This window comes from Neodiprion lecontei, chromosome 4, assembly GCF_021901455.1.
Source record: "Neodiprion lecontei isolate iyNeoLeco1 chromosome 4, iyNeoLeco1.1, whole genome shotgun sequence".
In the NCBI taxonomy this organism is placed as follows: domain Eukaryota; kingdom Metazoa; phylum Arthropoda; class Insecta; order Hymenoptera; family Diprionidae; genus Neodiprion; species Neodiprion lecontei.
The window spans coordinates 23,366,727-23,392,550 of record NC_060263.1 but is presented as its reverse complement, the minus strand read 5'-3'; the positions used below and the strand labels follow the sequence as shown (position 1 = coordinate 23,392,550).

At 38.8% G+C, this 25,824-nt stretch overlaps 1 protein-coding gene across 1 annotated transcript; it reads right to left on the bottom strand.

Moving 5' to 3' along the window:
• Positions 1–5,240: 5,240 nt before the first annotated feature.
• Positions 5,241–7,299, bottom strand: LOC124294094. The gene is made up of 3 exons (XM_046737958.1): positions 7,161–7,299; positions 5,415–6,998; positions 5,241–5,344 (listed from the first exon to the last, which is right to left on the bottom strand). Exons 2-3 carry the CDS (start codon positions 6,607–6,609, stop codon positions 5,241–5,243), a joined length of 1,299 nt encoding a protein of 432 aa, XP_046593914.1. The 5' UTR covers positions 6,610–6,998; positions 7,161–7,299.
• Between the last annotated feature and the right edge of the window lie 18,525 nt (positions 7,300–25,824).

Below are 25,824 nucleotides of genomic sequence, written 5' to 3'. Positions count from 1 at the left end.
GGACATCGGACGCACCTAGACAGACAATGTACTTATGTCCCTTATACCTACCGAATGTTCCAAGAGTCACCAGATGAACGTGCGTTGCGAGCCCCTAAGAATCGGTCGCAAACACACACCGATCTCTCATATCTATTACATCAACCTCACGATTTTCGCCGATCGAAACTTCAGTCAGGAATATACAGTGTATTCCGTGCAGGAAGTCGTTTAATTCGAATATGACGATTTTCAAAATTAACAGCTTTACAAGGTGACACTGGACGGAGATTTTCGGAATCTATAATCACACAAGTCACACACACGCGCGCGTATAAGATGTAAACACGGATGAAATCTTGTGTCAGTGAACTACTACGTCGTTGTCGTGATTGTTTTTGTTTTGCTCAAACTTGTACCGGTAATGGTAAGACTCGGTAGATCAGTCTTAAGCCAACCGCGAAACGGATCGGTCGACGAAAATAAAGTTGTATTATACGCGCGTGGAGCAGTAACTCCTGCACGATTCGTGATGTGAACAAGTAATGGTGATCCTGTTTATCTGTGTTATAATATTTTCCGTGTATACATACTTAGCGTTTGATCACGGTTAACAATGATTAACAATAGTTAACAAAACAATCACGATTCGCTTATGCAAGCCCCGATAATGTTCCTATTTGGAATTAAACTTTTACAGTGTTTTGTTATTTATTTATTTTTTTTTTTTTAATTTTAACACTCGAATAGAAATTTCTTTGTAGTTACGGCGTCGTATTTCTTTATCCAGAGATTTAATCCTCTTCACCGGTATTTGATATCGCTGTTGGCAAGTTACTCTTGATCATCGAGTTAAAAACTTGTGAGCCGGAATATGGAGGAAAAAAATAGAATTAAAAAAAATAAAAAAAAAAAAAAAAAAAAAAAACATAAAGAAACGGGGAGCGCATCGCGACTGCCGGGCTGAAAAGTTGGCGAATTTGAAGACGAGGTAAGAAAAACGGTCGGCGGGAGCTTAAGGCCTCGCAAATTAGCCACGGGATTGGCTTCATAATCTTTGTAGATCGGGGGACGGCAGGCAGCTCGGGTTGTCGACTACGGAGGCGGCGAATAAGGGAGGGAAGAAGAACGCTGGCTGCCGATCGTATAAATGAACTCCGCCTCATCTTATTCTTTAATCCTACCCCGAGGTACGCTATACTAAAAATTACGACTCGAGGCTAAAGTCGCCAAAGGCCACGGACGATTGAAATTAATGAGCCATAAGAGAAGATTTCCTTCGGCCATTGCGGGGATGAACTTACCAAACGACGAGGAGACTAGAAGTCGCCTCGATAACTGCAGTAATTAATTTATCGCCGTTTACTTTTACGCTTCTGGCTGAGTGCGCGGATATTCTATTCGGATCCGATTTTTTCCGTGCCGCTTAAATAAAAGAACTTCATAAAATTATGTGGTGTTACAAATTTTCGACTTTCGACCTTGGCAATGAACGAATCTTCCAGTGACTCACTTGCTGACAAATTGCTGGATTACAACGTGTATTTGAGAGGTATGAATATTTCTTTTTTTATATCAATTGCGACAGATGTACGATGACTCTTATGCAGGATTGTATGGAGATACATTTTTTTTTTTTATTGGTTTACGGTAGAATAAAATTACTGCTTAGGTATAACGACTTCGGTGAAATTCTCATTTACGGATCGAAATAAAAGACGAAAAACTATTTATTTCCTGAGCGAAATTTTTACTAGTTTCACATGAAAATTCAATCAAGAAAACACATTTTTCGGTACATCAAATCGTCTATCTAATTGTACAATACAAAAATAAAAAATCTATTCATTAGAAATAGTGTGGAACAGTTTAGTATTTTCGTCCCGTTTTTGACGATTGCGAAAAATCACGTTCAATTATATTTTTCAAGAGGATTAGTCTAACAAGTTTTAAATTTGAGATATTCTAAATCTTGTAATTAGTGAATATAGTTAAGGAGGCTGACTGTCCAAAAATCGACACTTCTTATTAATTTATCACGAGTCAGTTGTACGCCGAGTATTTCTAAAATTATTAACACATAGGAATTATAAACGAAGCTAAATTTCAAATCGTTTCACAATTGATAAAAGTATAGCTGATTCGTTCAATTTGTTTTTAAAACGGTTCGTTTTATTTAACAGATTAATTTCCACAAATTTACCGAAAAGCTTTTTCTCACATGAAAAGATGATTATTCATCCACAGGGTGCACTGACAAAAATATAAAATTTGATCCAATTCGCAAAAGAATGACCAGACATTACCTTACCGTTGTCGAAAGAATAACTTTTTTTCCCCTGGTAATTATAACCAAATGATAATCGAAGCAAACTAAAATTTCATTCAAATTGCCGGGCGGGGCGTGAGAACGTATACGATAGCTGTAAAATATTTTACGTTCTCAAGGTTTTCTTCTTTGCAATGCGTCACTCGACGACGACTATTAAAGGATCAGATGCGAAGGCAAAAGAATCTGGTAAAGATTCTAGCTCCGACAAATAAAGGTTAATTGATCTATAGCGGGTCGTGCAACGTTATTATAAGAGCCATCGCTAAGCGGTTAAGCGTCTACTTAATCGCGCAGGTTTCACATTGGCCAAGATCTATCGAGGAAACTAAGCAGGGAAGATTAGAACACTTAGCTTTGGGGTAGTGCGCGGAAGAAGTGGCAAAAGGGCGAGAGAGAGAGAGAGAGAGAGGCGTGAGGCCCTCGGGCAGTGCCGGCAACCGTAAATAAAAGAAATCCTTGTAATGGCTTCCGCTAAGGACAACAACTTAGGCACCCCTCCCTTCCCCTCGGCCGAAGGATCGTCCGCTGGGTTGCGTTATTAAGCTTCCGAACCGTAACCTGTATCTATAACCAGTTAATTCCTTAACCCTTATAGACTGGGAGAAAATTTAGGGACCCCAGAGTTCCCTAAGACGCCGAGCGTCGCGGCGCTACCGCGGTAAGAAGGGCTGGCGGGAGGAAGGAACGGAGGGTACAGCAGGTGCTCCCAGGATCTCAGCATCTTACGCCCGAGCGATACATAATTTATGGTGTAACCGGGGCTTAAGATAGCATTAAGATCGCCTATTCTCTCCGCTAGTTATTACGTCCTAACGAAAATACTCCCAAAGATTTATATACGTGCGTATATAGCTCGGTCCGCTTTATTTATAGACAATTTCCGATCGTCTTACTGCGATTTTGAACCCTAATCCGATCCGAAAATCGACACGAGTCACCCTCTGGTTGTTTGTTATACACATATTTTTAATAAAACTCAAAATTAGGAGGAGATTAATTGACTCGGTAAAGCTGCGAATTCATTGTTTTATGACAATACAGGCTGCGGAATTTTTCCGAGTTTCTCCAATTTCAAATATATACCCGAAGGTGTTTGAAGGTGAAAAACGATTTCGGGGGAAAATTTACTTTATTATTTCGTACGAATCAAGTTGCCGCGAAGGATTTATACAATTGCAAGATTCGTGGCATGTTACGCGAAGTATCGTTAAGCAAGTGAAGATAAAACAAGAAAAAAAAAAATTAACAACATTTTCATTTCAGTAATCGTTAGCAAGTATCCAACAATTTGAAATTCTGATTAACTTTTACAGAGACAGTATATTCCCTTATTCGGAATATACATATCTCTGTTAAAGCAAGCAAAGATTCGTTTGAGATTTAAGAATTATTAATCTGGTATGAACAACGGCATAAATATTTACTCAGATTTCACTGTTTCGTAGTAAATTTGACAGTCGTTCGTAAAATTCTGTGGTAAAAAAATCCAGCTAAGACAGCGAATTTTTACGATTCTTGGAAATAGAAAGATCATACGTGGCTTAGTAAAGTGTTTCCATTCTTCAACTTTTCGACGATCTGAAATAATCAGTATCTATTTTGCCGAAGATCGGGTTATCGAAAAAATTAAAAACTGAGATTAATCCGATTTCGAAAAAAATGCATTGTGAGAGGTAAATTTACGATGAAAATTGATAATCATTTGTAGAAATCAGTGCAGATTCATCCCTGTAACGATATGCCAGAAATCACCTTTTTTCCAACGAACGTAACGAAGAAAGAATTCGGAGAGGCAGACCGCTGCAGATTATACGTAACCCATAACCCGCACGAAATTCCATCAAGTAATTTGATTGGGATCCTTGCGAATGGGGGAGACATCAAATTGCGGTTAGGAATCGTGCGATCTGGCCACTGTCAAGCTAAGCTCGTTCCGATATATCTCAAATACCTCATATCCTATACCTTACGTGTAACATACATGTGTAGAAAAGAAATATTTGAGGAAAAGCGGACGTGGTATTGATTAGGGAGCTCTCGACGGGGGATCAAGGAAAATACTATACGTCTTAAGCCCTTCGGGGGACGATATATACGCTACCTATGGCTTTTAGCTCTCTTACGGTTCGTCAAACAGAATCCTTCTTGTCTCGGGACGCAGCCGTAGTTACGTAAGGTAAAAGTCCCCATTATGAGACACTTTTCGAGGTAGGTCGAACATTCTCGGTAATATAAAATATATTTGAATGAAAAACACAATTATTATTGTGTTATCTGTTAATTTTATGATTATTTAGCCAATATTCCTTGTTAATAATAAATTTTAAGTTCAAAATTAATAAAAATAAGCTTTTTTTGGAGGCAACCTCTATGACCCTATTTATGAGACAGTTTAAAGACACATGTCCCCAGTGTCTCATGACACAGGTCCCTATTTTTGAGACACTTAAGAAATAAAAAAGATCGAATATATTTTATGTATTTATTAATTTGAGATCATTATAATTATAAAATAAGAAATTATTTCAGATTTTAAACAACAAATAATAGATTTTTCAGAAATTAAACGACTAATCAACACAAATTATATAAATAAATTTATTTTTCTTCTTTGATTTTTTTTTGTAATTCTTTAACTTGAGCCATTAGTTTTTTTTTTTCTTCTTGCAATTTTTTTTTATGTTTTTGTTTTTCTTCTTTCATTTTTTTCATTTTTTCCTTTTCCAATTGTTGCTGGTACCATTCATCGGAGGTTCCCACAGATGGTAGCTTTGACTTGCCTGATTTTTCAAGTTTAATTCTTTTTTTTTTTGGTAAATAATCCACCGGTAAAGTAAATATTTCCTTAAATGGTCTCTTCGGTGACTTATCTAAAAATAAGAGTTTCTCTTAATTTTGTCAATTATTTTCAAAAATAGTTCATAAGTAATTATTCTATGTTACCTTTATCAATAGCTGTTGATGTAGTCTCATCAATAGAATGATGTACGCCAGTTTTTTGAGAAACACCATTTAAATTTTCCTTCTCGAGTTCTAAGAAAACAATTACATTAATAATATAAATTTATTAAACATAAAAATAATAAGTATGATATTCACGTACCGACTTGATGATTTTCATTAATTACCGGATCTTTGAGATGAGTAATCGTGAGTTCTGTTGTAATCTCTCCATGCTGTACAGGTACAATCGAGTTGTCATAAACAACAGGAATTGCTAATTCAATAAAGTTGTGTTCATTTAAGTTTGAAAGAGTAGATTGTATTACATTGTCGTTATCAGTTGGTTGTTCTTCATTATTAACTTGACCAGATTTTAATATAAACTCTAAAATTTTTCCATCATCAGTAGTACTAGTTTCTTCAAAGTTAATCACACTAGAATCATTGTCGTTAATAATGATAGATTCCAATACTTTGTTATTATTTAACGAATTGATTGTTTCAACATTCAAATTAGGTAGTTCTTGATCAATCGTATAGAGAAAATCAGTAGAAGAATTAGTGTTTGAAACAATATCATTTGATAAATAAGGTTTCCATGTCTCTTTAAATGGATGGAAAAATGAAATATCCAATGGCTGCATAATATGGGTGGAATTGGGAGGTAACATTACCAATTCTATTTGTTTTTCTCTACAAAAAGTTACCAAGGGTAAATTTAGGTGTGAAGAATGATTATCCATGTACAAAATAACTGGAAATTCGGTTTTTTCTTCAAGTAACCAAGGATAAAACACGTTGGTAATATATTCATAGAAGGTCTCCGTTGTCATCCAGCCACTGTCCGATACTCCAAGACCCCATCCTGTTGGAGTATTTTCCACTATTTTCTTAGGTATACTTTTCTTATAAGAGTACATAAGCATTGGAGGAGCACGAGTTCCATCTGCTCTGTACGTGAATAAAACAGTCAATGATTCTTTGCCACCATCAACTATTTTGTAAACTGCACGAGATCCTTTTTCAGCTAACACGCTTTCGGCGTCAGGACACAGAAGTATACTACTTTCATCGCAGTTAAAGATTCTAGAGGCAGGAATATTCAATAAATTTTTACTTTCTAAATATTTCCCAGAATCCTTGAACCACTCTTGCAATTCTTCACGATTAACAGCTGCCCTACTAGTACTCAAATGTTGGGGTTTCCTAATGGATAACTCAGGATGGCGTTTTCGGAAACCTTCATACCAGTGACGACTGGGACGGTTATCCGTAAACGGAGTTTTGATTTCCATAGTTTGTACATATCTTTGTACACAATCCAATAGTTCAGTTTTAGTCACAGGAGCTCCCATTGATGCTCTGTACAGCACCCACTGAACAATATTATCCTCTTCATTCGGTGATAAAACTGTATCTGGACCTGTTTTATTTTTTGCTTTCTCAGGGCCAACATTTTTTTTTCTAGCCAGCGTGGCTACAGGTACTCCATAAGCAGCAGCTGCCCTTCGTATAGATAATCCTGTATCTTTTATTGCTTGTAGAGAGCTTTTTCAATATTTGATGGATCATATTTATTTCTTCTAAGTTTTGTTTTCATAGGTTTTTTATCCGAATTTGAGCACAACACTTTTGTTTTGTTTGATTTTGAGTGATTTTTTTTTATCCCCTTGGATCTCTGTTTATTTCCCATGACCTCAGATTATTATTTTAATTTGTCTGTTATTTACTGGTGGTATACAATCTGAAACATTTAACGAATTAATAAAATATACAGTTAAATATTATAAATTAAATTAAAATATTTAATTGAAAAAATAAAAAAATTTTCTCGTAAAGTCAATACTTAATTTCACAATTTTAGGTTAGGTTTATAAGTTTATGTTATTTAACTTAAAATACTTACTTATATGAAAATATTTAATAATGTACTAAAAGCCAATTCTCTATACAATACAAATGTTATATTTTAACAATTAATATCACTCATTAATAATATAAAACTTTATAAATATACGTTGTCTCATCTAATCGGGACAAACGAACACGCACATGTCCGTATTACTAGATACACTGACTAAAGTGTCTCATACACCGGTACGTTCAAGTTTGTAAGTGTAGGTATTATGAGACACTCAAATATAAAATATTATTATCATAAAAAAGCATAAATGCATATAGAAATGAAATCTAAGACTCATTAGCTTTCAATTAACATATAAATTATGTATATAAATATAACAAACAATTATTTTAACCCGACTGAAAAATTGCTTAGTCATTGCAGTTTAACTCTTTTTAGTCATCGTTTCAGGTGCAGATATCAAACCATGTACTATTATAATTTTTTTTTTATTATTATTGGGAAAGAATCAACAGTAAGACTTGTAAATTGCTTTCAAAATTGATGAAAAAATATACTTATTAAATTTTTTAAAAGTGTAATTCCGTATTATTTTTATAAATTAGTATACTTACGTTATGTATCATAAATAGGGACAATGTCTCATAATAGGGACTTTTACCTTATGTGATGATACACTTGGACAAGCACCTAGCCGTAGAGATACCGAGCATTAAGCCACGCTGTAAGAATGACCAAAAATAATCGATTACTTTTTCCCGGTTAATCGAGTGTAATTGATTATTTTTTCTCGCAATCGGTTTTTGTTTTTTACTCCCATGAACGGGTGCAGTGCGATATGAATTTATGCGATTGAAGCATCAATTATTATCATTGTCTTACTTACCCGGTACCTTTTTGATATAATCAGTGAAAGATGAATGAATATTTTCACCTGAAATTGAAAAATACTTTAAATGAAACTATAAATTGTGAAAAAACTTTTCCGTTGTTAAGACTACGTATTGAAATTTACTAAATTTTGATTTCATACGCACCGTTTCAAATAAATAAAAAATAATCGAGTAATCGATTAATATTTACCGATTCAATCGAGTCATGTTCGATTATTTTTTCGGACTCGATTAATTGATCCATCGATTATTTTCAGTTTATCGGCTATAGCTAAGTTTTTTTTTCTAATCAATTTCCGTTGGGAATAACCTCTCAGATTTTTTTCCGAATTTTCTAAGCTTAAAAATACTCCCGTTTCTTTGATTTTTTTTTTTTGTCTCTTCTCCCTTTAAAAAATGATGCGATAAAGTGACCTACACTTGACAAGGCGAGTCCCGTAATATTTATTGCGTATACGCAAAACCAATGTACATGTATTACATCGCATATATAACGAAGGAGACCAAGTTTTTATCTAATACTTCCTATATCACATCATTCGTAACTCACGTGGCATTTTGGCCCCGTAAGATATTGCGAACATAATTCTTACCGGGGTTTCTGTACGCAGGCTCTCTTTGGAACCTCGCGCATGTTTATTCAACGTTATGGGATTTAAGCGAGAAGAGTAGGCCGCATCTCATTTAATTCTGGAGGATGAGTGTCTGAAGGATCTCGAGGCAATGCGTCTAAGATTAAGACGTGGACACTTCCTTATAAACGCCTTCTTACTTTAATACTAGGCGTCGAAACTCACCGTGCATTCTCTCGTCTTCGGGAAGATAAATTTTCAACCTCATCATATCGCCAAACTCCGGCAGTATGGAAAGGATTTTTGTCTTTGCTAGGCTTCAACGTTAAAGTCTCTTCTCAGCGTGCACCCACGGAACATATTTCTTATACTCGATCCTCTACAAATTTTCTTTCCTTCTATTCACGGGGTGACGGGATGTATCAAATTTCTTCTCGCGACTTTTTTTAACGGATGAAAATCCGGGGAACTAGTTTGACGTGTTACATAAAGTCTTGCTTCGCTGAAATATCGTTAAATAAACCGCAGGTTCGAAGTTCATGGAGAAAAAAAAAAAAAAGAAAAGAATAATATACCATTCGAATTTAGAACTACAAATTCAGATTCGTGTTTAACGATTTTAATGCCCTTAAATACCATATATTACGTGAAAATATTACGACTTTTTTATTTCGAACCTCTATAATGGATCCACCATTAAATATTTTTGAAGTCTAACCTTGGATTCGTTATCGGTGACCAAAAAACCTCCGCTAACGGATTTGTATTAAAATCAAATCATTGTTGGATTTTCTCCCACTATATTTGATCGACATTTTAAATATAAATAATAAACTGACGAGTAACAATTTTCATCAAAATCCAAATGTTTTTAGTGGTTATTTTCAGTTTATTGAATACGCCAAATTTAAATTTTGCAAATCTGACCTTAGATTCGTGAATAGCGAGCCAAAAAATTTCACGGTACTAATTTTCATTCAAATCCATTCATCCATTCTCAAGCTATCATCATTTTTATTTGATTTTTAAAAATTTCGTTATTTAAATAATCGAAAATTTACGGAGCTAATCAAAGCCAAAATCTAGTTAGTTCTAAACTTGTAAAAACAGCTTCGATTGAGAGGAAAATTATTGAAACCCGGTAACTCGTTCTCGAGAATCGTCGGACAAAAAATTGATCACACACTTACATACATTATACATTAATAAAAAATGATCGGGATCGATTCTCTAAACTTCAAAACGTGGAGATCTAACAATGAAACCGAAGAAGCGGTAAATCAAAAAAAAAAAAGAAAGAACAATAAGTACGAGATGTATAAACGGTACGATTTTGTTTGTTTTTCTTTGCCCCCTTTTAATCCCAATTCAGGATTTTTTTCAGCGATCAGTTTAGGTAGCGTAATTTTGGATGAATCCGAAAACCGAATCGCGGACATTTTACCCGGAAGACAGTGCCTTTGGTCGCATTCTGTGGAAAGTGTTTGACAGAGAGAGAGAGAGCGAGAGAGACGGAGATTGTATAGTATATTAATACGGAGCGTCTTGGCTGGGTGGTTTGCGATAAAGCAAAGAGCCCGCGCTAAATACTTACATAAATCTGTATTGCCTTGCGCCGCTCTCGGGCAGCTTATACCAACACCCACGCGACTCGTTCTCACCTACGTGCAGGAGTCGCGGTGCTTTCGCACCCCCTTCGACGCTGGCCAGCACCGTCCGACTTCTTCTGGCTTTCAGGGGGGAGAAAAAGCCGCTAGGATCCTAGAGGATCCCGGCTGTACAAAGTCGAGCCTAGACTGTACGAGAGCAATTTTAATGTTCTTTGTTTCGAGATCCCACTTTGACATCGGAAAGTGAAAGTCGTTCAAGCTCAATCCTTTATGGTAGGGCTAACCGGTTCCGAAACACGCTTGAACGCTTTTTTTCATTCGACTAAAATTTCACAGGAATACAATCGACTTGTTCCGTAGTATCAGAACAGCTGATACTTGTAGTCCGAGAGATAAGTCATCTCGAAAACGAATTTTTGGGATTCGGTATCGTTCACTTGATGCAGAAACAAAATATTCCGATTATCATTGACCGATACCCAGCAGGAATAATCGTCGAGATTCCATAATTTTTGTATTGATTTTTCTTCGATTCCTCAGAATTTCTTTCACGTACGAAAAAAGTTGTCTCCTGCAGATAAGTTTTTTCTAGACTTCATTGCGGTTCAAATAACTTGAAACATTGGTATTCGTAAAAAAGTTCGTTACGTTAGATGTTTTCTCATTGTCGCTGATAAAATTGAAAATAATTCTACAACTTTCCTGGAAACATAGAGAATAAAATTTCATCGGATTCAATTTTCAATCTGACGATTATAAACCATCGAATTGTGAATTACGGTAATAAATTCGTATTAGCGATTAAAATTTTTATGCCCTGATTCTCTTTAAGTTTTTTTTTGATTTCTCTTGGAATAATACGGGTATTATCTTTTATTTCGGTGGAGTCAAAATTATCCCGAAGGAGGCCTCTGCAGGTATTCGCAAAGGGTTTCGCGTACCGTTTACCCTTCATTGCTTATGCTCGCTGGAAGAAATCTGCGTTAGAAAATATTCGGTTGGAGGGAGTCGTTGGGCTGATATGTAATATACAGAAGACCATAAATATCGAAACACAGCTCGTCGACGGTTCTGTAGGGAAGCTGGAGGATGGCAGCTTGGTAGGGTGAAACTCAATTGATAACAGATAAAAGCCTGCATCTTTCTACCCCGATTTATAAACAGGAGAACCTCAACCCACGCTACCAACGTTTAATCGATTACGTTAAATTCAAAGATTGCTCGACAGCGTTTCTATACAATATACCTAAAGAGAACAGACGTTTTTTTATCTCAAGTGAATCGAGATAACTATTTTTCAAATCTCATACACTTTTGCTTGCATTTAAAATGCAAAAAAGTTCATTTGGTGTCTTCGTATGATTTCACGATCACTTTCTACTACTCTTCTCGATCATCATTATCATATTTACAAAAATTATTTGTTACTTTTATTTCTTCAGAAAGTAAATATCCATTTCACCGATTTGTCAAACCGAACTCACCCTGATCCCCGTAACCTTGGAACGACAAGCTTTATTTTTTTCTTCAGTTATAATTCGGAAGGTTTTTACAAGCTCCCCGTGCTTTGGTCTTCGCAACTCGGCTCAAAACAATTATCAGCGTTTAGTAACCCTACAGTTATATGTTTCTTTATTATAATTAAACTAATAAATTCTGTACGTATAAATTTACACTATCGAATTCACTCCCGCCTATAATAATTAACGAATGATCACCTAAGAGTATAATTCGGCAAGGGAGAAGAGAATCTGTCAGTCGTTATTCCGAGAATTGTGACGTCATCGAGCGACTGGTGAACGCTCGATGATACGACCAACCACTTCTTATAAAACCGCCCCCGCGGAGCGACTCTCACTTCTCGTTTGACCAGCGCCGAGTTGACAACGCCATATCTTGGTTAAATAACAGGTTGACAACGAGTACCCTTCTTTTACATCACTGCATCTTGTTCGCGCTATTTCCTCCAAACGACGCGTTCGTTTACAATCATTAAAAACATTTTGTGTGTCCCTTTTTTTTAATTCTGGATACGTTGTCTAATCAATTTTGAGAAACCCAACTTGTGCCTGCATTTTTGGGAAAACCTCCATAATTAACAGCGAATTAACACTGTTTCTTTATCTTTCCGATCCTTCCGATACAGAGCTACTCACGTTACAATAGTTACAATCAGAATTTCGTTTATCTTTCTTTCTGAATTTAAAAAATTGATGAAACGCAATTAGATTGCGTTAATTAATTTTGTCACAAACAAATCGTCTGCCTACTGCAGTATACTAATCAGAAGCATGGAAAATCTTGTGAGAGGGAAAAATTGATCGTTAGATCTTGAAAAAATTTCGTTTATTATTATATTTAGTCGAATATTACAGTATAACAAGTATTATTCGAGATGATAGTGTTAAATATTGTTGAAATTTGAAAAAGGTTATATAGATTTTCCGGTTAGACCTACAAGAAAAAAACTAAATCTCATCGTTTATCCCAAGAACAATATATTTTTCGGTCAAGGTAAAAATTGAAAATAATTAACTAGATACCGTACAGTGACCACGAGGAAAAAATGTCCGACAAACTGAAATTTTTCTTAGTTTCCATCCCCCTTGACTTCGTCCTGGCCGACGAAAAGCTCAAGGCCGCGGTTCTTCTTTCGGCCTTCCAAGAGGTTGTTTCGCTGGCGGGACGTCTTCGCCGGCGCCTGGAGGCGGCGCTGCAGGGATAGAGGTTTGCTCTCGGAGCGGGAGCAATAAATCTAGCAAGTATATCTGAGCTCATGAATGTTATTACGATACAACCCCCCCGCGAAGCAGGGGCGGCGGGAAGAGCGAACGAGCGAGCGAAGCGAACGAACCGCGGAGGGAGAAGCAGAAACGGTTATGAAGAAATACCGCCGCCGGTAATCCCGCCATAGATCACCTGCGACCGCCGGGCGTTTCGTATCCGCGCCTTCTTACACCCGGTGTCTTAATACCGGAGGCTTAACCCGTACCCGACCGCCTAGATGTAGATATCTTGCGCATTTACTTCTCCCAACTTTTTAACTTACCAAAAAAGTGAATAAAGGAAGTTGTTGTAATCGCCGCGAAAGTGAAACGTCGGACTTTTTCTGTATCCTGACGTTTCCAGGCCTGAAAAATAATCTCCAACATTTTTGGAACGGCGTCTTGGCGCGTTTTGTCAAATCAGTTTTTCTCCGACGATAGCTCGATAACGGATCAACGGATTTTCGGTCTGATAAAGTGGGATTTTCTTATTTTTGGACTCGATCGGTACATCGGGCTTAGAGTTATTTTAATAACAAGATCAAAAAGTATGCGGATTACATTCGTTGATGTTTGATGAGCTCCAAAAATCATAGAGCAAAACTGACAAATCATAGCTTGCCGAGTCAAAGTTTAGGATTTAATGGTTCCAAAAATTGGGTACGTCGGTTATCTAAAAATTTCAATGATTTCATGGCAATTTATAGATTTACCAAAGATTGTATTATGATATGTTACTTCAGGATTTTATAAGACATCATGGAATATTACAAAATTCTTTCATAGCCGTTACAGAATTTGACGGGAATTTGAAAAATTTTATAGCATTTTGCTAGACTAATTAACACGGTATTTAACGATAATCAGAAGATTTTGGAACGACTTTTTAGTCAGATTTAATGGAATTTCATTGGGATTCCAATGGATCTCATTGTAAATCTTCGCAAGATTGTATCCAGATGTAGTTGAAATCGGTGTAGCACATATGTGATAATCGCTAGAAAATTATTGTTCTCAATTCTTCTCTTCGTCGAGCAAAAAATTTGTCGTTCCAAACCTATAACGTAGGTATTTTATACGTGCGGTTGCACTCTACTATAAAGCTGCTAGTACCTTCAGAGAAGATTCCTTTCAATATTGTAATCATTCGTTTTTCTACCACAGAAGCCATAATTGTTCGAACCAATTGAATTATGGACGTAATAGTTGCAAAAAAATGCGTCACCGATCAAAAACTGTAGCAGGTAAACTTATCTTACCAACCACTAAATACAAATTGAACAAACTTCGCTGAATGACCAAGTGCAGTCTTTGTACTCAATGTTGGTTTCAAGGGGTTTCATATTCGTCAGAGTTCGTTATACCCTCTCTGTCAAATTGGGATGAATCTGAGGGAAGAGGATTGTAAGTAATACCGTGAAAGCGTAAAGAAGAAAAAGAAGGGTTCGATGCTTACGTGCGACGTCTCACCGCCGGAAAAGCGAAAAGGCAACCCCGTTCGTTGGAAGCTCCGAGGGTAAAGTTGGGGGAAAGGAGAATCCGAGGTAAACGGGGGGGAGGGGCGGGGGGGGGGGATATCTTCGGGCAATGCATGCTCCTCCTCAAACAGGTCACAGCGGCGGGCAAATACCTCGGGAAGTCCCGGCGACCCAGCGGGATCTGAGTAACTCTGTTAGCCTCGTAATGTATCGGTGCCAAGATTCGAGAGGCCGAGGAAGAGAGCAAACGAAGAGAGTCCGGCCGACCGCTCCAGATTGGCGTTATCAACCTAAGACTCGTTTCATCATCGAACTATGTCACTCAATTAATTAATTGGGGTCCCCGGTATGAAATGGACCTTAACCGACATCAAAGCTTCCGGTCTTAACTCACCCCACCAAGAACCATGCTTCTACGAAAGTGTCCTGCCAATTAATAAGGGATCCATACCTACCCGTGTTTGCCTCGAACCCAACGTCTTATCCTAATAATAAGTCAATAATAATGTCACATTTCTGCTCGTGTATATACATATACATATATACATGTATATCACATACCATACGCTTCTTCTCTTTCGTATTTACAGGCATACGCGTTTCCTGTACCTTCGCATTTTCCCTTGGGACGATCCCGTCCTACTCTGCAGGGGCAGGAACGCCAGGATTATGGGACGCGTGTCGGTCGCTGCTGAGTCGGCGAAAAGGATTTACATACCCCTTGGACTCGATAAACTTGGGGGAAAATAATTGAAAAACAACTTACACTTGAGGATTGATCTGTTATCGATACATCGGCGTGCTTTCTGAATATTTGGATTCACCGTAGTAATGCTCGCAAGCATCTTTTTTGAAAATGAATTCGATAAAGCCCAAACGATCATCGATGTCCCCGATTGTTACCGTTAGTCTATCGATCGTGTATTGCTTCGGAAAACGATTCGCGTGACTGAAACTGTGACCGGATTTTCCTCGCATTCGTCAAAACGACGCGGTGGAAGGAAAATTCGTCGCCAGGTTCTTCGCAGCGACGATTAAGAAGCAAAAGGAAAGAATGCAGAGCGTTACGAAAGTTAGCGAAAGACAGGAGGTGGTGTACTATATCTCATGGCACAAAGGTTGGGCAGTTGTTATTTAGAGGGAGTGGCTTTTTCAGGAGTCGAGCTGCTGCTACGTTTCGAGATAGCATAGAGAGGCGCATGTATTCGTAAGCTTGAAGGGTGGTTTATGTATTATGGGTAAGATATCCGATGATTTAGCTCCCAGACCTCGGGGAGTCGAGTCTTATCTCGCGGCGGCGCGGTAACCGAGGTGTAATCTTTTATTAATTCTGTGACTTACGAAATTTATCGTGGCTTTTGTTTACCGGGAATACCGTCTTAAATCTCCTAAACTACCCAACGTCTTTGCATTATCTGACCAGACGCCTCCGCGATCTGCCTACTGCTGCTGCCACCTCAACCACCGTCACTACTCTCGATCCTACTCCTCCGCAAAGACCTTCTCAACCACGACAAGTTCATTCGACAACGAAGACGGCCAGCTCGGGTAATTCGTCTGTGATTTATACTCGCCTCGACCTTTTGTGATTTTTAATCAGTTAATTTTTAACAGTTCTTTCTCCATCTCGTGACTTTCGATTCGGACCGCTGATTCCATCTTGCATTCTCGTTAACGATGGTTTTCACGGGCCGCCGGCATACTCTTCGCATCGTTTCCATTGGTCAGAAAACCCCCGGTTTTCATTGACCTCAGAATTTCAAGCAAGATATACGAATTTGTGGAAAAAATCGCTGGCCGATCGGAGGTTTGAACTCGCCGTTCTCCTGAGTTCCCGAGGGACGCTGCAGGTATAACGTTATGGGTGTATGCATGGGTCTGGATTTTCCACGTACGCGAGGCGACCGGCGCGAATTCTATAACGACCAAGAATGGCTCTATATTATTATTAGAGTCCCTTAAGTCTAAGAGCCTTAAATCTGCGATAAGTTATGGGCACCTCCCCCGAACTCCATGCCTTATACCATTTCCCTATAATATCTTAGTCTACGCGGAGGCGCCTCTCCGGCCTTTATCTCGCATACATTACTACACGCCCCCGCGCGAGACGAGGTGGTTAAGATGAGAGGGGGGAGGAGGGGGTGTAAGAAGGGGGGCCAGGGGGTAATTGAAAATAACTGGCACCCCTAAACCAAACCCCTAACCAAGATAAACCACCCCAGGATCATCTCGCGTGCCGGTGTCTGCTTATTTTTCGTCCCGCGTATACAAAAACATTTTTCCTTCAATTTTTCCTCCCTCCCAAGTTGCAGGGCGACGTTGACGCTAATCTTAAACGTGGTGTATAATATACGCCATGCTCTGATTTTGGCTGATTGTCTTAATTAATGGAAAGACAAACGAAAAGTTTTCCCCACACTCTCTCTTTCTCTCTCTCTCTGTTTCTCTCTCTCTCTCTAATCTTATAAGTAAGCAGACTTTAAGAACGTATAGATATAATATAAGAACTTCTGCAGATACCCAGATGACGGAATATACTATATGTTTGTTCAGGATTTTATTTTTCTTGTATATATTGTATTCTAAACGACTGTACAAATACTAAATTGTAAATATATATTTTATGTTTGTTTTTCGATAACGTTGAATATTGTGAAACTAGTAAAAGGTTCTTCGATACATATAATTAGTGTTGCCGAAAGGTTAAAAATTACCTGCTAAATAGACGCAATGAATTTTTTTCGTTTTATACTCACTTAAATATTCTGAAATCTTCTAACAATAAGTTTAAATACAAGATTTAATGTAAGATTTGCAAATTTTTACGCTATTCTTTACAGTTATCGAAAAGCCTCAAGGTTTTGACGTTTTATTGAAACCTAACACAAAATATTGGCTGAGATGCAATCTTTCAAATCAGCACTGACCTAGTATCGAGTTGGAATCGTATTTTAAGCATCGCGTCAATCGACCGCTTTGTAATCACTTGCGTTACTTCTTCAGGCACTCGGTTTCATCAAATTATGAAAGTATCGGAATTTATTCGGGATTCACGAAATAATTAGAGAAAACAAAATTGTCTTTTTTTCAATGTATTTTAATTGATCGCCAGTACTCGAAATCATCCGCATCGCGTGTCACGGTACACCGTAATTTTATTTTAAAAAACGTGTGCAGCATGTCGGTCGCATATCCTGAACGTCTTTTGGAAATGTATGCGAGTGCGTAACTATATCGCATGGTTTGAGACGGTACAGCGAAGCTGTCGAGGGGCCCGGAAGTTCGATCTAACCACCCATAAATCTGGCCGGATATCCCAGAGGACCGCTTTATTATAGATTTCTACGTTACCGGCGACGCGCAGCTCCTACAGGGTTAAGGAAATGAAGAGTTGAACCGCACTAACAAAGCGGTAAATTTACAAATTTCGAGTAAATTTTGACGAAGAATATCGTTAGAGTGTACAAAGATTTTACAAATTTCTATGTACGTATTAGGGTGTTTCAGAAAAAAATAATTTACGACTTTCCACCATGCCAACCTCTGAAAAGTTTGTTTAGGTTAAAAGAAAGGTTTTGGCAAAAGGTGGGCGTTCTACGTTACGTGGAACATCGCGCTTAGTTAATTTTTCACTTTTATGCATTTTTTTAAATTTATGAACAATCGTGAATAACTTCTTTTTTTTTTTATTATTGTATAGGTGCGTCAATCGTAATATCGAATATACGTCGCTAAAAACACCGACACTTGTAATATTAAGTCTCCAGTTGATGTTTGAAAAATGTATCTGACGGTCTTTCCATTATTATTCCGATTTGATAAAATAGTTTAAATTTAATATAAACTTTCAATTTAGGGAAATTAGATTTCCGGTTGATATATTATTGTGTTACGGATCGTGATGTCTGGGTTGAATATGAATGTTAGGAAAGAAATAATAATTGAAGTGTTGCAACGTGTTGCTTCACAAATTCAAAAAAATGTGAAAAACAGTGAAAAATCAAATGAGTTCGATCTTCCACATAGCGTAGAACGCTGATCTTTTCACAGAACCATTCTTTTGACCCAATCAAACTTTTCAGAGGCGTCAGGGTGGAAAATCGCAAATTATTTTTTTCTGAAACACCCTAATTTACAATTATAAAATCAATTTTACGTGCACGCAGTGAAATTTTGTCTCCAACTTCTTTCGGGAACTAAACTACGGGAATTCGTCAAATTTTTGCGAAGCAGTTCACGAGTTAAAAATCGTAGAGTGGAAACTGCGCTGGGTGCCACGAAGGAGACATGTATAGGTGTACAAACAGGCTCCTCCGCCTCTTACCGTCAAACAAATCGGCGGCTCTGAAGCGGAACGCGGGCACCATCCTCTCGATTACTCGATTACTCGGCTACTCGATTAGTCTCGGTAGGTACTCGTTTGCAGGGACACGTCGACCACAATTTAACGTCGTTATAACGAACCTTCGTCGAGGAGCATTGATGCGGCGTTCTCGTTTACGCGCCAGCTCGAATATATAGGTACGTTGCTAATGTTCGTTATACCTTCCACAGTCCACTTCCGGTTTTAAGTCAGGACAGAAATTTTCGCCCAACACTCTACAGGCTCAGAAATTGTTATGCCGCGGTGGACGGAGAAGCGATTCTAGCCCGCGTTGCGTTGCCATTTTTTTACTTTCCTATTTCTTTGTTTTTTTGTTTTTTTCTTTTTTCTCCACGCTACCGCTTTCCCCTAATTTAGCGAGATAATTATCGCGTCATTGCGCTGCAGAATTATTGTTTACTGCTGAACACTCAACTGTGCAACGAAATTATTAAATTGAGTCGAAATAGTCTGTCGAAGTCACAGTTGAAAGTGCTCTCTTCAATCTTGTAAAAGACACAAAATTGATCATAACTGTTTGATCATTTGTGCAGTTCATCGATGCAGACCTTCGTAAGAGCGAATGTAGTTTAAAGACGAGAAAAGCACCGGTATTGTATCTTTCAATAAAATTAGGTACACCCTTGACTCAATCAAAAGTTGTAAAAAATTTGCTGAAGCGTGGAACACTGTAAACGGAATTTGTGCTTTTCCCTCACGATTGCCAGCGGAGAGAAATCTGAAAGTTGCACCACTGCAGACTAAGTGTTCTGTTTCTTTTTTTTTTTTTTTTATTTTTCTCTTGCGGAGGCAGGGTGGCCCAGATCGAAATCTTTCGACAATAATAGAGAAAGGAGAACTCGCGAAGGTGCCGGAGTGAATCTGTTAAGGCGCGAATGACGTCCGCGCGTCGCCGACAGACGTAAAGATTACATTCGGAGAAGTTGCAGCGAGGAGAGAACCGCGGCCGCTTATCAAGGCAATAAAAAGCATCGACTAGGATTGGCGTTTCGCCTCCTGGAAATACGCCATCCTCAGGCTCCTTATACGCTCTTTAGGATCGTAGGTACAGTTGTACCAGATAGGACTGAAATATACACTCATCCGTTAGGCATTACGAGGTAATGCCTCGATACAACCTGTAAACGGGTCGCGTCTTGGTCGTCCGCAGAGTCAAATCGTGAAATATTGCCCCGATACGACTTAAATGCGAATGTAACATTCGCTTGCACAGTTCCCCTTGCTCGCCGCGATCAGCCGAAAAAGTTCAGGGAAAAAGAGAATAACTCTTGTAGTTAAAAAATGTGCATCAATTTTCTTGCGACGGCAGAAGTTTCTAGTCGCGATTATTCTACCAGCCCTTGTAACTATGTACATTCATTTTTTGACGTAACTCAAAAATTACTGTTCCAGGTACAAGATGAAAATCAGTTTTGTAACTGTAACCAGAAAATCTAGTCACGTCTTAATACTCTATTTTATTACGATCACTGGTAATATATATATTTTTTTATACAATTGTGAACTAAAAAGCTTTATCAAATTTTGAGCCAAACATTGATTTTATTTTGAATTGTTTTTTTTTTTTCAACCGATCAATTTCACAGTTAAATTGTTCCGATACGTTTTATTTGTGATATTTTTTCCACGTTCGTATAAAACCTGCAATCAATTTCACTGGTATTTGAAAGTTTTATTTCTCAAGCCCAGATTTCGCGAATATTCGTATCTTATACTCGCTCCGTCTGTGTAGCGTGCCGATAAAGGGCATAAGTTCGTAAACAAAGAAGCCGAATTTCTTTGGAATTCATCACCACCCCCGGAGGTGAAATTGTACGAAGATCAAGCTCGAACGAATAAACTGAATGCGCGGTGCGAGTATTATTTGATTTATTTGTTATTTTTTTTTTTCTCTGTGGCTGAATTCTGCCACTGTAACACCTGAAGCCGGAATGCGAGGAGACTTAGCGTAGAATTTGAATGCGGATTTGTCCCGTCTGAGAGCGGGAGAGCCGGGCGACGATTAGACAATGCGCGCGATGCTGAGACGCGGGCGTCGCGGCGGAGGCAGCCACGGGGGATGACGAGGGAGGTCGAGGGACCCACCAGATGTGCGAAACCTGATCTTGTTAAGGGAGCACTGAACCACAAACAACCGACATCCATTCAAATTTCAACGAGATATCTCCGCGCGATTGCTTAGCCTTGTTTCTCACCGTTACAATATCGATCCCCCGATCTATGATATAGCCCCAGGATAACTCCAATAACTCTCTTCGTGATCTATCGTTCAGGATAAAACCTGGCCTCAAAGGTTTGTTCGATTGAAATTAGCATTCTCCAAGTAGAATCTTCAGTGGGATTCCGTGACTGTGATTCAATAGTCACGTCGTATCATCCACGATAGAAAATAGTCGATTTGACTATGCGGAATGGTCAAACGAACCATCTTTACACTTAAAATTTCTACTGTATTTGAATCGTCATATACCCGATATTCCTTCCCTTAATGTCGGATGTCGTGAAAGCTCTGAATTTTTATAACGAAATTTTCTAACTCGAGTGTGGAAGATATTTCACGAATCAAAACGTTAAAATTCTTGAAGACATTTTGTACAATTAGGAAAATTGAATTTCGATTTTGTAAGAGCTGAAAATGACAGAGAACGTTACTGTGTTTTTTTATTTTCAATTGCACCTTCGATTCCATGCGTTGTTCATAACACGCGACAAGTAATGGGAGGAGAGAGAGGGAAGAGAAAGGGAGAAATTCGCTTATTCAACGCGAGCCAAAATACGAGCTAAGCGAAGCGGCGTACATCCGTAGCCATGATTTATAAACATGCCAGACCAATTACGAGTGCACGTTTGAAAAGATGTCACTCGGTTAAGGGGAGCGAAAATGACAAAAGCTCCGCGGAGCAGCTCCGTAGAGATAAGCCACCCTTTAAATGATACTTTTTAATGTAGGGGTTGGGAATCGAAGAAAAAAACCCCCGGCACCGAGAGAAAGAGAGAGAGAGAGAGAGAAAAAGGGAAGAAAGGAGGAAAAGAACTGTGGAGTGTCGAAGGGACCGGGGCGCAGGATTTTGCTATCAAGCATTAATATCTGCCAAGCAAAAGTATTCTCTGTGTACTGTATAACTTTACTTGTATTCACTCGTTCTTGAACATACGGTAGATAAATACATGAGCATTTTAGCCATAAAAAAGAACGGGGCTCTTTGGCACAGAATTCAGAAATTATCGATCATTGTATCAACAAACTAATTAAAACCTGTATACCTTTTGTCGGGACAATCTAATAGTGTTTTAATATTCTCTCGAACATTCAAGATATTTTTTTTTTGTTGTAGCGTTGAACCAATTTTGTTGATTAAAAAAGAAAACAATCCAAAAAAACTGTATGCATACGATAAAGTGTCCAAAATAGTTTACGTGTGCGTTAAAATTTCTATGCGTGTAAATTTTTGTATTAGAATCAGGCTCTCAATTTTTGTTTTAATTTTTTATTTGTTATGCATTTTATCAAGCAGATAATTATTTCATCCTCGATGTATGTTAAGTACTCGATGGAAATTTGTAGATTTCAAAGAAATGTAAGTATCATGAAATTGTTGAGATCGAAGATTGGAAAAGAAGGTCTGAGCGTTAAATTAACGACAGATTTTGTTTATTTCAAACTATATTTTTGTTATTTTTGACGGACTATCAAAGTATTAAATTACTATGGAAAATCTTTTGACACGTTGATAATCACTCTTTTATATTATATCTTATTATAGAAACTACTCGATGTACTAATTTTTTTCTTCTTCCACAGTTTAATTGTTTCCCTGCGTTAACTGTTTCTTGATTTTTCCCAACTTTCCAGAGCTTTGGTGACCGGGGTGAATCGCTAAGCCTTCTGACAAAGTTATTCCTGCAGCCTATGATTGTTCCTGAATCCCTAAAAAAAATCAAAAAGGGTTGACAATCCTAAATTTATTCAAGCCAACTCTGCGGAAATCTCTCTCAATAAGTTCGTTGTTTCATTTTTAATCCGCGTATAATAAATAAAATAACATGTCCGCGTTTCCTCGTTAAACGATACCAACACACCGTGTAATCTGGAGGTGGGTTGAAACTCGGGGTGCAAGGTGCACAGTTAGGTAAGATTTAATTGCTCAATTAATTGCGAGCCGCATAATCTCCGAGGCAGCAATGTACGCGGTATAATATTATCTACAGCGTCTGCGTGCTTTGAGCGCGACTCGCGAGCGCCGGAGTTTTCGCATCCATCTCGCCGAGGTTTCGCGATTGCCGCTGGATAGAGAAAACTAGGGAGACAGAGAAGGAGAGAGGGAGAGAGAGAGAAATTGCAAAAGAAAAATTTAATTTTTCATTACGGTTACCAGAAAATTCTAGTGAAATATGAACAAATATGGGACGAGTCACTGTTATAATACCATTTACAGTACTCTGATGAGTGTTATCAATAATACACATTTCCTCGGTATGGCAACATTGAAAATTTGTTTTTTTAGTGAACCAAAATTTGTTACAGTTAAATGAGACCTTGAGTGAGAACTTGGCATTAATTTAGTTTTACGCTAATATCAAATTATCGCAACATGGAAGAATAAATTCGTTGGATTAGCAAATGTCAGTGTTGATATAGAGACATCAATAGAAACTTTTTACTACAGTGAGATTTTAAAAATTTAACAGCCAGGTTTGCTGCATTGAGAAGCTCATTTGGCTGTGCTGTTGCAGTGAAAATTCTTACTCCGACAGCTAAACTAATTTCTGTTTCTACGTAAATGAACACTAAAATACAATGGGCCAGCAAATCGTGTTTCTTTTCGTGAATAGTTACAAGAAAATATAGTACGATCTATTTAACCGTAAAAATTGATAAACCCATTTTCGTTTTCTTTATCGAGAATTATATTTTTCGATAATGATAAAAAATGAAAACGGTTAAACACTCTACAGTAACGATAACTGGAAATTTTTCTCAACGGGCTTCAGAAGCTTTACAATAATTCCTTAACGGAAAAATTTTCCCGCGTACACGAGAGTTCGAAAAATAAAACAGTAATCCCGCATTTATATATCGAAGGAAGAGGACTTAAATTCACACGTCAGAAATGCGAGCGAGGTGAAAATAAAGCAGCATAGCGAAGGGTGGCAAAGGGGTGCAGACGCGTCAAGAATTGCGACGTCCCGGAGAAATCTTTAAAACGAAAGAAGACAGATAACCGAAGGTAAGGTGCCCCGGGTGCCGGGGGCGGCCATCTCGGTAGCTGAACTGAATTCACCGCCCCCGCATCCAGCCGCCTCCTCCACCTTGCCGTCTGCGAAGTGGCGGTGGGAGGGTGAGGAGGGGAGGGAGAAGGGAATAGGGGGTGGAGGTCGGTGCTCGGGGGTGGCACTCGACTCGAACCTGATCAATACTTGAAACACCGCGAGGTATCGTCCCGTCATTTCCGGTGTAACGGGGGCGGGCGGAAATGAAGGCGTTAAAAATATACAGCACACGCGTATACATGCGGCGATACTCGATCCGGGGCAACCGAAACTTGTTCGTACCTACACCGAACGACTCCAGACAGACCGACGAAAAGCGGCCCGCCCTTTATAACCGCGACACTTCGCCGCAGATAGCGTCGCGGTCTTGTTGTAGTACATTATGTACGTCTATCCAGCGGGAGAGAGAGAGAGAAAGAGAAATTGCGGGAGGGCGAGGGGGAGGGTGAACGGTACTCGGGTACGTCTTTATCACGGAGCTCGATGTACGAGTTGATCGACTTTTAATTACGCCCATCTCTTTCAGCTCAGGCGCTGTGAGAAGAGGCCGCACCTTACCTCATATTGCGGGATGAAATAACCGAGTAGGTAGCGAATTACATTCGCTGCGCAGATGGAAACGCCGAAACCTTTTGCCGCTGGGAAGCATTTGGACACTCGTGTCACCGAGCGGTGCTCTTGACCCCGACGTAATCGATCAGTCAAAGACCCGTAATTGGCGGTGGACCACGGCTCGCTGACCTTCAATCTCTACGGTCGATTTGATAAAATCGTGTGATTGTCTATTCACGGCACACGTGCCGCGGTGCGTCTTCGTATTTGCCACTTCACGTCGGTCCAATTCGTGCAACCAGATTTATTTATCGCTTAATAACATGTAAAATTACATAAAGCTCGATTTTGGTTCACTGAAAGTCTGCACTGCAGTCTGGGCACATCTGGATATTGGAGAGATTTTTAAAAGTGTACCACCGAGGTTGTAAGGCTTGGCTTTTGTGACCCAAGTCTGTACTTGGTTAAATGACCTGAATATAGACATTCAAGATTATTTGTAATCGTGTAGAGTCTTTTGAGATGATTTGGAATCATTTAAAAATTTATAAATACATTGTGTAGGAGAACGTTGTCGTTGGTGGGTAACTAATTTGCCATCTCTTCTCAGGAATATAAATTTCGGACCGCCAACCTTTGTTTGATTAGGCAAAAATTTACTCCAAGTAGAAAGAAATTCTCCACCAACGACTCTTATCAGTAAATGACTCGTTTTTTTCTCGCAAAACGGGTTTTCGCACTCTGGAACCGCTGCATCCGTTGGAGAGGCGTGACATCGCGTGTGACTGGAGAATATTGGATTTACGAGATCACGGAAGGGGTTGGTTAGTATCAACAGGTAGAGACGGTTCCCTCGCTGGGTTTCGCCCTCCCGGTTCGTGGATAAGCTGCGGGCTAAGCGCCGGCGCCAGCTAAGCCACTAGCACCAACAGAGGGTGTGACCCGAGTGCACGATTGGTCCGAATTGGGGGAGGGAAAAAAGTCAACGGCGAGAGCGAAGCTCCCTCGTTTTTCCAGGTTCCTGAAAAATTCAGAAGCAGGCACCAGCGAACCGCTATAGATGCGTTTCGCGATTAGCAACGACCATTCAACGGTTAGTATTGGTCGTTCGTAAACGAATCAGCGAATCTGTGACGCGTGACCGTTTTGAACAGTAATTGGGAGATCATTAACAATATTTA

Coding starts and splice junctions, on each gene's coding strand:
- LOC124294094 (XM_046737958.1), bottom strand. CDS start 6,609: ATGGGAGCTCCTGTGACTAAAACTGAACTATTGGATTGTGTACAAAGA. Junction 5,345..5,414: donor TAATGAAAATCATCAAGTCG/GTACGTGAATAT, acceptor TTGTTTTCTTAG/AACTCGAGAAGGAAAATTTA.